Source organism: Sminthopsis crassicaudata, chromosome 1 (assembly GCF_048593235.1).
Source record: "Sminthopsis crassicaudata isolate SCR6 chromosome 1, ASM4859323v1, whole genome shotgun sequence".
NCBI lineage: Eukaryota > Metazoa > Chordata > Mammalia > Dasyuromorphia > Dasyuridae > Sminthopsis > Sminthopsis crassicaudata.
The window spans coordinates 222,474,263-222,487,545 of NC_133617.1; the positions used below are offsets into that span (position 1 = coordinate 222,474,263).

General features: G+C 34.0%; 1 protein-coding gene across 9 annotated transcripts in view; it reads right to left on the bottom strand.

Annotated features, from left to right (window-relative positions):
* Nucleotides 1-1,995: 1,995 nt before the first annotated feature.
* ANKRD12 (ankyrin repeat domain 12) overlaps nt 1,996-13,283 on the bottom strand; it is a 168,677-nt gene continuing 157,389 nt past the window's right edge. For all 9 annotated transcript variants that reach the window (XM_074275126.1, XM_074275099.1, XM_074275060.1 and 6 more), the window contains 2 exons: nt 4,041-4,136; nt 1,996-3,401 (listed from right to left, as the gene is read on the bottom strand). In XM_074275126.1, coding sequence (XP_074131227.1) covers nt 3,216-3,401; nt 4,041-4,136 — 282 coding nt within the window. In that variant the 3' untranslated portion in view covers nt 1,996-3,215. The remainder of the gene's footprint in view (nt 3,402-4,040; nt 4,137-13,283) is intronic.

Here is a 13,283-nt window from a genome sequence, read left to right on the forward strand (position 1 = left end):
TGTTTCACATAGGACTTTTATCAATGACATAAAAAGTAGATGCCATTCTTATCAAATTTATAAGTATTATAGAACCAAAAATCTAGAGCTGGAAGAGACCTCAAATGAAAATAAGTAAGGACAAATGTGAATTTTTTTGAATAGATTCAATGACTAACTTAAGATGTATGGTTAATTAAGTATACATTTGTTAGAAACCAACTATGACTGGGTGGGTGGCACAAAATAGCTGAAGCAATCAGGAAAAATTTCAAAGTAGGAGGTGATTTGAGCTGAGCTTTGAAGGAAATTAGGGCTTCTATGATGAAGAAGTGAAGAGGAGTGCATAGGAGGTGGAATATTGTTTGTGAAGAACAGTCAAGATGTCCAGTTGGACTAGATTGTAAGAGTGTGAAGGGGAATAATATTTAATAAAACCCAGAAAGGTAAACACCATGATAACAGATCACGTGAAGATCACTTCAGGGTTTTATTTAATAGTAAACCAAATGATTCAACAGCTTATATAGAGGACAAAGGATTATCTAGAAAAAGTTCAGTAACATAGTTTTGTGCTTTTCTGGCCTGGCCAGATTATATCTGGAGTACTGTATTATGTTCTAGTTGTTGCATTTAAAAAAAAGAATTGACAAAACCAAGTATGTTCAGAGGTAGGTAATCAGATAGAGAGGGAAACTGAAGACATATCATATAAAGCATACTTGAAAGATATGAGGAATGTTCATCCTGAAAAGAAGATTTAGGGGGGAACATGATGGCTGATTTCCTTTATCGGCAAGACTGTTGTGTAAAAGATGCATCAGGTTTATTCTGTGTGGATTAAAAGGGCAATGGGTTACAGTTAGGAAAGCAGAATTTGATTTAATATGAGGAAGACATTTCTAACCATTAGAGCGGTTCCAGAATGGAACAAGTTACCTTAGGGAGAGGGTTACATTGACTTTTCCATCAATTACAGTGTCCAAAAAGAAAGGGGGTGAATTTTTGTTAAGAGATATAAAGGACAGGGTTCCTGATATGACACTAGTCTAAACTACATGACCTCTATATTTTATGGAACATATCTGAGACTCATGAATTTGCAATTCAACAAAACTAATAGCTCAACACTAATTCTGTATTTCTGATCATATAACAAAAAAGGCCCAAAATTAATCTGAGTTCCTAGAGAGAAGTACATCTATCATTTAAAAGTGCCTAGACGTGTTGTATTCCTTTTCTGCTATGCTTACTTTGCAGTGCCCATTTTATTAATTCAAATATAAATGGATAATATATAAAATCCCTAAATTTAATGTATATCTTTGTAATAATGAATTACAATATTTTTTCAGCTCATCTAAAGTGATGAACTCAAGTTTAAATTTTTATTAGTCTGGAATAGAATTTTATTTTATGAGCTGGTTTAGTTTATATCATGCCATTTTTCACCTATTTGATTTCTCTTTGTTTTTCTATCTGAATGCAAAGCATTTATTATTATATTTTAGGATCAACAAAGTATTGTGAAAAGCTGTTGAAAATTTCTTCTGTTTTTAATTGCTTTTTAGCTAGTTTAATTATCCTCTGAGTCTTTTTTCAAATGTTATAGGTTAATAATTAAGTTTCTTGGCTGGTTTCAGATCTAAAATATTCCTGAGTCTCACTATCAAATATTTTAAAGAGAGAACTATTTCTGTGCTTTTTAACATATATATATATATATATATATATATATATATATATATATATATATATATATATATATATATATATATATATATATATATATACACACACACACACACACACACACACACATATATATATATATACACATATATATATCACCATTTCTGATTATTTAAAAAAGGTAAAATCTTGCTTCAATTTTAAAATGTTACAAATGACATATTTAGCAACTTGTCAATTAGGAAAAAATAATATTTTCATAAATATTGCAACAGCTGTCAACATATACCTAGGGTTCTTTTTAAACTTATTTTAACTACCAAATTTGTTAATTCAAAAAGTCTAATTTTATTTTAAAAGTGCAAAGGTTATTAAGCTCAAAACAATTTCAACAATGTAAAAAAGTTTTTACAATGATTTAACATGACCAATACAATTTATTAAACATTATATTTACAGATTCTTCCATATGTGTATATTAAAATAGACATTTACAATTTAAAAATTTCATTCAAAGGCATTTTGTTGGAAAAAATATGCTCTACTATGAGATGATAACATAAGAGCAAAAATTTTTGTGTATGTTTAACTTTAAATCTATTTTTAACACATTAAGTTATAGGCACTAGCATAGAAGACTAGTATGAAAACATGGGCCTATAAGTGTTACATTGGTTTAAGTATCAGATACTGAAGGGAGTTGAATTGTGTGAAGCATGCAATATAGCTAAATCACAATCTTATAGTTATGGTGATAAAATAAGCTAAATTGAACACATGCCTTATTCAAAAGTTTTGTCAATCAGAAAACACTACATACACTCCATTAAGAATTACAACTTTGGTCCAATAAAACATCAGACAAAACAGTTTTACAATGAAAATATCTATTTCTTTGTACAGATTTTGACCATCCATTTTTTGTACAAGTTTTGACCATTAATTACAAGACTATTTACATTTGCACAATATGTATAAAATAAGTTATTAAAAATGAAGACAATATTACATCTTTCAAAAAACTGTACAATTAATTTACAAAATATAAGGGAACAAATATTTTTCCTCAATTTTTCTTCCACATTTAGTGCTATTCTGTGGGAGTTAAATTATTGAGTTTAATGATACGAGTTTTAATAAAATCTTTAAAAGATTTAAATATCAATGAGTGCCTCATTTATTTCACTTAGTTTGATAACAACTTCCAGCGTTGTTACCAATATCTCACCTTCTTTAATATTTTCCACAGTTTGACAACATATTCTAATGCCATAGTTAATTTTTACCAATATAAATAACAGTCGTTAGTGGAAAACTGTTTTTTGATCTAAAATCTAAGTAATTTGTGCCACATTAGAAAATAACAGTATTTAGTATTTAACAAACTTTAACAAAATTTTGCTAAAAAGTTTTGAAAGAATAATACCTGAATTATTGCAAAAGATCATATGCCACAATATTAAGTGCTCTAATAAAACAGTTGCATTTTAGATTATCGCATTTAAACAGACTCCATAAAAAATGAAATCAGGAAAAGGTAGTTATTATATAGGTGTTAATTCAAAATCATCATTAACGTCAACAAGAGGAACATAGAACTCCTGAATTTCATAAATGCTGATAGACTTGTAAGTGGCAGGATCAAGTTCCTGGAGCTTAAGCTGCCACTCCAGTCTTTGGACAGCATTTAAAGCTGCTGCTTCATGCTGCTGCCTCATCAAAAGACAAGTCTATTTAAAGGAAGAGAAGAGAAGTGCAATTTGTAATGAAAGCAAATTGAAGAGAAAAAAAACAACAACCATTAACTATGATAGATATCTGTAGACTAGAATAGCAAATTCTTAAATATACTTTCCTATTTTACAATCTCCCAACTATTACCTGTTTGTGATTATTTCTAGGCAAATTACAACTCTCATTGATTAGATATGGTCATTTTATGGGTTAGAATTACAGAATACGCCCCCAAATTGTAAAAGAAAGCTTTTGTGATTATTGCTATTTAGATAAAGAGAAAATGGATGAAAAATATAAATAAAATATTAAACTAAGCTGTATTCTTTATAGACTAGTACTCCCCACTCACCATGTTTCTTCCATGTCAGAAATACCAAAAGGTATATGCAACTTGGATTAGGATCTAATGATTATGAAAACCCCAATTTAAAAAAATGTTTTCCAGGATATAAGCTACCATACTCTTCAATACTAATAGCCAGTATACTTTCCAGTTCTAGTCAGGAATAAAGATTCATGCTTATTCTTGTGAAGACTCCTTTGCCAACTCTTTCTTACCCTGTAACCCCTTTTTGTCTACATTTTTGGATGGAGCAGACATTCAGTTTAATTGTACTCCTAAAGATACATACCTTTAACTTGTCAAACTTATCATCTACATCTTGTAACCAAGACATGAACTGTCTTGCATTAAATCGATCCCTCACAGATGTTTTACTATCATCAGTCTGAAAAAGAAAAAATGAAAGTATTATAGAACAAAAATTAATCATTAAAATATCTATCCTTTCCTAATAGCTTTTGAATACTCTCTATATAAGTCACTCCATTATGGAAGGATGAGACTAGCTTGAATCCATTTCTCCCCTCTCACTTCATTCTGTACTTCTTGTAATTTGATTTCTGTTTTTATCACTGTTGAAATTACTCTTTAAAAAATACCAGACTTGTAAATCATCAAAACTAATGATTTTTTTTTAACTCTGTCCTGATGGTCAGTAACTTCTCTATAAACATTTGAGACTAATATTCTTCTCTTCTTCATCAATGATCTTTACTACTTTGGTCCCTATAATATTATACTTTCTTGGTTCTTTACCTATTCCTTTCTTGAGTTCTTTTCTCACACATTCCTTTGATATTGGAATTTGCTGAAGTTATGTCTTTGCCCCTTTTTACCTATTTTCTTTTTAGAAAACTCATGCTTTAAAAAAAAATCCCTCATTCATTTATCCATTCATTTAATAAGCATTTATTTTCTCTCCCTATATCTAGTCCCTTTCCTTTTCCCTACCTGAAAATTAAAAAAAAACCCCACAAAATCCCTTTTGTAATAAATATGCATAGGCCAGCAGAACAAATCCTCATACTAGCCAGGTAAAATTACATGTCTTATTTTGCATCTTGAATTAATCACCTTTGTCAGGAGTTGGTTAACTTTCTACATCAATAATCATCTGGGAACTTGTTCGTTGCATTGTTCAGAATTCTTAAAGTCTTTCAAAATTGTCTTTACAATTTTTGTTATTGTGTAAATTGTTCTCCTAGTTCTGTTTTATTTACTCTGCATCCAATCATATAAGTTATCCCATTTACTCTGAAACTATCCCTTTCATCATTTCCTTTGATGCAATGGGTATTTCATTAAATTTATATAATCATAATTTGTTTATCCTTTGCTCAACTGATTGCTGCCTCCCCACTTAATTAGCAATTCTTTGCCACACTTTGTTACATATTTTTGTAATATTGATCTTTCTCCCCCTTTCTTTGATCTTTCTGAGATAAAATTCTAATAGTGGTCTCAAGGGGTAAAAGGAAATGCACATTTAGTTATTTTCTAAGCATAGTTCCAAATTCCTTTCCAAAATGGCTGGACCAATTCACAGCTCTATCAACAGGATATTAATGTGCCTATTTCCCTAGCCCTCCAGGATTTTTTTTTTTTTTTTATCAACTTTGCTGATCTAGTGGGTTGGAACTTTGGTCAACTTTGTCAATCTAGTCAGATGGAACCTTATGAGTTTCTTTAATTTGTATATCTCTAATAATTATTTGGAGCATTTCTTTACCCAGTTATTGGTAGCTTGGATTTTTTCCTTTGAAAACTACCTATACATATCCTTTGACCATTTATCAACTGGGGAATGGCTCATAATCTTATAAATTTGAATCAAATCCTTATATATCTTAGAAATGAGGCCTTTGAGAAACTTGCTGTAAAGATTTGTTTTTCTTGTTTTCTTGCTAATCCAAGCTTCATTCAACCTAAACTTTTTTTTTTTTTGGTAAATGAAGAAAACCCACCTCTTTCTCAAATCTTCCTCCCTTCAACCCTTGACAATTTAAAATTTTAACACTTCCAGCAAATATGCATAGTTCAGTAAAACAAATTTCTGCATTGGCCATGTATAAAAATATATGTTTTAGTTTGCATTCTGAATTTATCACCTCTGTCAGGAGGTGGATGCATATTTCATCACAACTCCTCTTGAAACATTGGTCATTATCTTGATTTGGATTTCCTATTCTTACCAAAAAAAGCATTATGACAGAGGAGTGTTCTGTGTTTAATGGATTCTATTTTTGTTTTTTTGTCCTTTTTCCCTAGCTTGCTATGCAATCACAGATTTTCTTCTTCCTTCCTTTCTTTTATTCTTTCTTTCCCCCTCTTTGAGAATTAATTGGCATGGTTAAAGTTTGTTTTGATCTTAATCTCTAGGATCTATTATCTACCTTTTCTTCTTTCCCTTGTTTCCTGGTAGAATGAAATATATTTATGCATTCAGGTGAAAATGAGGTCCAAGTATCTCCCTCCTTCCTTGTTTGTATAAACTATATGATTACTCAGTTTATGTGATAATTTCTCCATCCTTTTTTCTCTTTCCCCCTACCCTAAAATACTTTTCTCTTCTCTTTCCTTTTTTCTTTTAAAATAATCAAAACAACAACAACAAACTATTTCCAGGCCTTTCTATCTTATTAGACTTCTATTTCCCACAATGATAGGGTTCTTAAGTTCATACATTATTTTTCCATATTAGAACATAAAAAAGTTCAACTTTGTGTACTCCCTGATAAGTGCTCATTCATTTTATTTTATGTTTCTCTTGTGTCTTGTGTTTGAATTTCCAAGTTTCTATGCAGCTCTGGGTTTTTCATTAGGAATGCTTGGAAGTTCTGTATTTCATTACATACCCATTTTTCTCCTTAGAGGATTATACTCAATTTTTAGGGTAAATTAGCCTTGTTTTTAAGTCTTTATCTTTTTTCTTTCTCAAATATCACAATGGTGGATGAATCTTGTATGAATCTAAACTGTGGCTTCTTGGTACTTAAATGCTTTCTTTCTTGATGCTTGAAACATTTTTTCTTTCTTTTGGACAAAGCTCTGGCTTTTGGCTACAATGTTCCTGAGAGTTTTTATTTTGGAATTTCTTTTAGGAAATGATCTCTTGTGTCAAGTTATTAACTTTCTATAACTCTCATTTAAGAATATATTGAGAGCCATGAATGTGGGGCAACCTAGTTGGTTTTTCTTTTATTCCCTTCTAAGTATCTAGTGAAGGTTATTTACAGATTAACCCATCCAAAATTTACATTTCCAAACTTGGCTTAATCTAACATCCTACTTCTGTGGCCAGAAGGTAAGAAAGTATATTGACCATCCATTGTGCCCAATTCTCTATTCTAGTCTATTAGGAAATAACAAAAAAAGAAAAAAAAAGAAAGGAAAAAACAAACAGAACATAGTCTTTGTCCTCAGATAGTTGAGAAATAAATAAATAAATGAGTACCTGAGAACAGTGAACATTAAAGTTTAGATATATAAGAACTCCTTAGGGATGTGTGATAGAGGAAACTCTTTCCCCAAAGTTCTGAGTAGTCACAAATAGCCTCTGTCTCCTACTGATCTTGATGACAATTTAAATTGCCTATAAAACTACACATACACACACACACACATACAGAGGCCCTCACCATTTTGTTAGCTTTAAGGAGTAAGAGTAACTGCTCTTAAATGGGGGAGGCCCTTTTCCTCTATTAACTTCTTCAGCACATTGGTTCACTGGAAATTCTGTGTTTGAGATATGGGTGTCTCCCACTTATATTTTTTCCTTTGGTTAAAGGGCCTTGTATGATCTTGAAAGGCAATTAGTACTTTCCTGGGTAAGGGAACAGTAGGTAACAGTTACCACAGCAATTACAATGGCAACAGCAGCAGTGGCAGATTTGCCAAATAGAAATCACCCATATAGTAAACACTAAAAAGAACAGAACCCAGTTTAAATGCAAAAGAGATAATGTGCAGCCCTATTCCAAATATCCTAGTGAGGTTTGTGCATTTCAGGGGTTCTCAAACTACAGCCTGCAGGCTAGATGAGGCCCACTGAGGACGTTTATGCAGCCAGCCGGGTTATGGCAAATGGGTTGAGGGGTGGACACAGAGTGTGAGTTTTTGTTTTTACTATAGTCCGACCCCCCAACAGTCTGAGGGACAATGAACTGGCCCCATATTTTAAAAGTTTGAGGACCACTGTATTTGCTTCTCAACTGACTATAATCATTCTATGATTCTTTAGTGCTTAGTAGTTCCCTTTCTATATAAGTATAATATTACTTATCCTTAGAAATATAAATCCTTAGAATTGGAACACTAGTAAGCAAATCCTGCAGTTCATGAGACAGACAACTCTAGAGCAATGAACCCAGGATAAGACAACAGGAAAGCAACTGGCAAAGGTCTCCAGCTGCTGTGGTCTCAGCCTTATGGTGCTTGGTTAACTGATGTGCATGGGATAGTGCTGGAACTCTATCTTTCCAGAAATCAGCAGGAGTCAGGATCACTAAACGTCTTTATTCTAGATCTTTACCGTCGCCTCCAACTCCAGGTCACGAGTGCAAGTGAGCGTGAGTTCCACCACCAAGTTTCTCTTGCTCCTCCCACACAAGTCACTTCCCTCTCTTTGTCTCACCAATCAAGTCAGCACAGAACAGCTGGGGAGGGTCAACCTTAAACAAGTTAATAGGGAACCGTCCAATTGGCAATTAGTCTCACGTGCTTCATCATCCAAGTGCATTGCTCAGTTCTAGCCCTTTACATCTCCCGCTTTCTTTTGTTTTAGACCACAGGAGGTCGCGCCATCCCTGACTTTTCAGGGAGATGAGAACCCCAAAAAGGAGGTGATCACGCCCCCCCTGACTTCTCAGGAGGGGAGATGAAAGCACTAAAAAGGAGATAATCACGCCCTCCCTGACATCTCAGGAAGGGAGATGAGAAGCACCAAAGAGAAGTGGGGATTTGCTAGCGGGTTTCTGGATTGAAGGGCCTTATTAGAGACAAGTATGCACAAACCCATCAGCATGGGAGTTATTACACAAGCACATAGCAGTAACGCAGAGGCTATTAGTGATGACTCTTCCCAGAGTCAGTGCAGACTCGATGTGGTGTAACAAACAGGAATTGTACATGCAAGTAGTGATATAACAAACAATATAAATCAACATGGTATTGTAAGAGATTTCCAGAAGTCCTAGAAGGAGGGTATGTAAACACCAGACACACATACCCCTTCTTCAGCAACCAAGAAATAGTCCAAAACCAATCTATTGTCCATTGCTTCACTGTTAGGGAATCCAATGATCCCCACAAGTTTTTGAAATCCCACATCAGTCTTTTTATATGTTAGGGAATCCAATGATCCCCACAAGTTTTTGAAGTCCCACATCAGTCTTTTTATATGTTAGGGAATCCAATGATCCCCATAAGATTTTGAAGTCCAGCAACAGTCTTATGATGCCTCAGAGAATCCAATGATTCCTGAGGACTTTCAGTCCTACAATAGTCTTATGATGCCTCAGAGAATCCAATGATTCCTGAGGACTTTCAGTCCTACAATAGTCTTATGATGCCTCAGAGAATCCAATGATTCCTGAGGATTTCAGTCCTACAATAGTCTTATGATGTCTCAGAGAATCCAATGATTCCTGAGACTTTCGAGTCCTACAATAGTCTTATGATGTCTGTGAGTAGGTATAATAAAGGCTTTTAAGAGTACACGTGGTTGTTCTTGAGTGCGCTACCAGTTATTAAGCTATAGATTCAAGAGATTGTGGCCAGAGACCTTAGAAGGCCTCAGAGGAGGCGAGCCGGGTAGAGTTCACACTGCAAAGGACAGTGGTCAAAGGTACTCTGGTGGGTCTAGGACAGACTAGTAATTGTAACTGCCAGGAGAGCACGTTACAAATGGCGCCCCACGTTGGGCGCCAAATGCTGGAACTCTATCTTTCCAGAAATCAGCAGGAGTCAGGATCACTAAACGTCTTTATTCTAGGTCTTTACCGTCGCCTCCAACGCCAGGTCACGAGTGCAAGTGAGCGTGAGTTCCACCACCCAAGTTTCTCTTGCTCCTCCCACACAAGTCACTTCCCTCTCTTTGTCTCACCAATCAAGTCAGCACAGAACAGCTGGGGAGGGTCAACCTTAAACAAGTTAATAGGGAACCGTCCAATTGGCAATTAGTCTCACGTGCTTCATCATCCAAGTGCATTGCTCAGTTCTAGCCCTTTACAGGATAGATTCTCCTTCTTACTTTTATAGCTTAGCTTGCATATATATTTTAAATTCTTTACAATATTGTACATTTGTTCCACTCTTAAAATGTGACAATGTAACTTTTTTTTTTTTTTTCTACACTAGGACTGACAAGCATATAGAGAATGAGTGACAAACCTTTGAAAACAGGTGCTTCAATACTGTTTCTCAATCTCCTCTGGTGGGAAAGCCCTCTTATCTTAGGCATAGCAATAAAAGTGGTTTTAGATGCAAGCTGCTACAGATACTGGGTGTGAGGGATTGTTGAGCTTTAAGTGCACACAAAGCCATTACAACAAACAAGATGAACCGTGTATGGTTTTCAGCTGTTGCAACTACAACTATTGCCAGTGAGCCACTGCAGTGAGATATAAAGATAATCAGGAGCGAAGTTAGGCTCTAGGTGCAATACTATCCAACACTGACAGTGTACATTCTTTGAGAATTTGAACAAAAATAGCAAATTATGAGTAACATACATTTACCCAGTATATAGCTAAATCCAGACATCTAAACTCAAACCATGTAATATTTTATTATAATCAATCCTTCAAATCATAAACACCAAAAAGTATTCAAAAAGCCTTGAGGGAGAAGTGGGAGCTGCACAAGGATTCTTCCCATCTGAAGTGGTATATGATTTAGCACTATGTTGGCTGAGTACTGAAAAAGACTATCTCTGAGATAAGGAAATACTTAAGAATAGCGTTTAACATTCCAAAATAAATATAACATGTCTTTAAAGTGACTACTCTGACAGAATTTTAATTCATTTATTTATCCTTAACTTAAGGCAGCTAGGTGACTCAGCAGATGGGAGTAGCAGGCCTGGAGGATGAAAGATGCATCTTCTTAAAGTTCAAATCTGACCTCAGATACTTCCTAGCCATGTGATCCTAGGCAAGTCACTTAACTGCCTCAGTTTCTTCATCTGTAAAATCAGCTGGAGAAGGAAATGGCCAACCATTCCTATGTCTTTGCCAAGAAAACTCAATGGGGTTTTCATGAAGAGTAGGGCATGACTGAAAAATGATTCAACAACAACAAATGTCTCCCGCAATTATTTACATGTGATATAATATGCCACTGGTGGGGGAAGAGAGAAATTCTTCCCCACCTTGTACTTTTTTACAAGGTACAGGGGAAAATAGGGATTCTTCATGAAAAGCTGGCTCTCGTAAGCGACTCCACAGCTCCATTTTCTCACAACCAGCTTCACTACTCTTTAACTCTGAGTATTTCCTGTTTACCCACATCAGTGAATGGGAGGAAAAAGGGTAAATGATATAGACTTACTATCGGTGCCAATTCTTAGCCAAATTTTCTGACCCCTTCAAAGGCAAATGATCACTTAAAATGTCACATACTTTATTATCTGAATAGCCCAAGTGGGCTATCTGACATAGGCACTCATTTGAACATAGGTTCATTAGTGTTCAATCTATCAATATTATTGATTGCTTGGTTATATTCCAGGCACTGTTCTAGGTGCTTGTCTCCATTATCTATTCTTACATTCTATAATTGCATCAAACAGGTCAGGAAACTAATTCCTCAAAATATAAGAACTGGAAAGTACTTTAGGATCACTTAATTCAAGCTCCTCATTTTGCACATATAGACAATGAACCCAGGAGGGGTTAAAGTGGTTTAGCATTCTCCACCAGCGTTTGTTTTACTGAATATAGTCTTTTGTCATGGAATTGGACCTCTCAGCCATGCCTTGTGATGTCTGGGGTAGAAAACCTTTCTGGAAATATTTAGTATTCACCCACACACTGGGTTATATAGCACCAACTATGAGTTAAAAATAGGAAAATGACATGGAAAAAGTGACAAAAATGTTGAATAAGACATAATCAGGAAAAGGAAAAAAGGCATAAGTGCTACTCTTCTGAATAAGGCTAAAGAAAATTATTTTGATACAAATCAGCTTTTAAAAAATTTACTTTGAATATTGCAAAATTATAAAGAACAGGAATGGCCCTTAAGAAGAGAAATGACAAGATACCCTCTAATCTTTTACAGAAGTGAGAGCTCATGAGTAGGGCATATTTTCTATATTTTAAGACTTTTTTGATTTACTGATTGTGCTAATTTTTTCTTTCATTCTCTTTCCTTTAAAAACATTGTTACGTGATGGAGAGGAAGAGGAAGGGATACTGGGAGGAAAATCTGGCAATGTAAGAAAAATATGTATCAGTGAAATTTTATTTTAATAAGTATTCAATTTTCTAGCTATTTAAATTTAATAAACAAAAAACTTTTCCTCAACATTTTTAAATCTACAAACATAAGTATGCTTTAAAAATGTCCTGTTTATATGCAAATGTATTTCTTTTACTTTCATTTTAGAAGAACAAAACCAACCGCCTTAGTAAAATTAAGATTTAATTATGTGAATGCTATAAAATTATTAGCTAACCAAATTTGAAAATACATCTTTTCTTAATGCTACAGAATCAAGCCTCATATGTAAAGAACTACCTGATTGCAGAAAATAGGGACTGGATAGGTAATTTCAATGGCATAGGGAATTTTCAGGTAAGCAAAAACTAATATAGCCTGACACTTATATTCTACTACTCAGAGAGTTGCCCAAAGTACTGAGAAATTTAAAGTGATTTGTGAGGGGTCACACACAGCCAGTATGTGACATAAGGATTTCAAATCAAATTTTCCTCACTCTGAGGCCAGTGTTTAGGAAAAATTTCTTTTTTTGAGCTTTACATCTTACACTTTGAATCTATCTTGATTTTCAAATTTTTTTTACAATTAGCAGATTAAATTTCATTACAATGTTTCCAAAATAAAGCATAATAAATACTGGTAACTTCCAGGGCTATGTGTAAACTTCTGAACAGTCTTTTTTCCTGAATCTTATCCAATATTTTTCTTTTAGGATGACTGGGGCTTGAGAATCAGACTGACAGAACTAAAAAGAACCTCAAAGTAACATGTAATTCAATCTTTTGAAAGTACATATTAAAAGTAGTAAAAAAAAATGTTTGTTTATTCTATCTGCAAGATCTTTTGTAAGAAAAGTGCTCTGTGAACTTAAAGCAATGTATAAACGTAGTTCATTCTTTAGAGATAGAGATCTTACAATCTCCTCTAATAGTTTTCCCCAGTATTTTATTTGTCCAATAATGACCCTTCTTTATAATTAACAAAGAAAGCAAAAATTTCTTCTGGTTAATTAAATCATTTCTGTCTTCACGTCCTGTGCAGATACAGGGGAAAAAAAAGGTCACTTTTGCACAAACATCCTTCAGATATT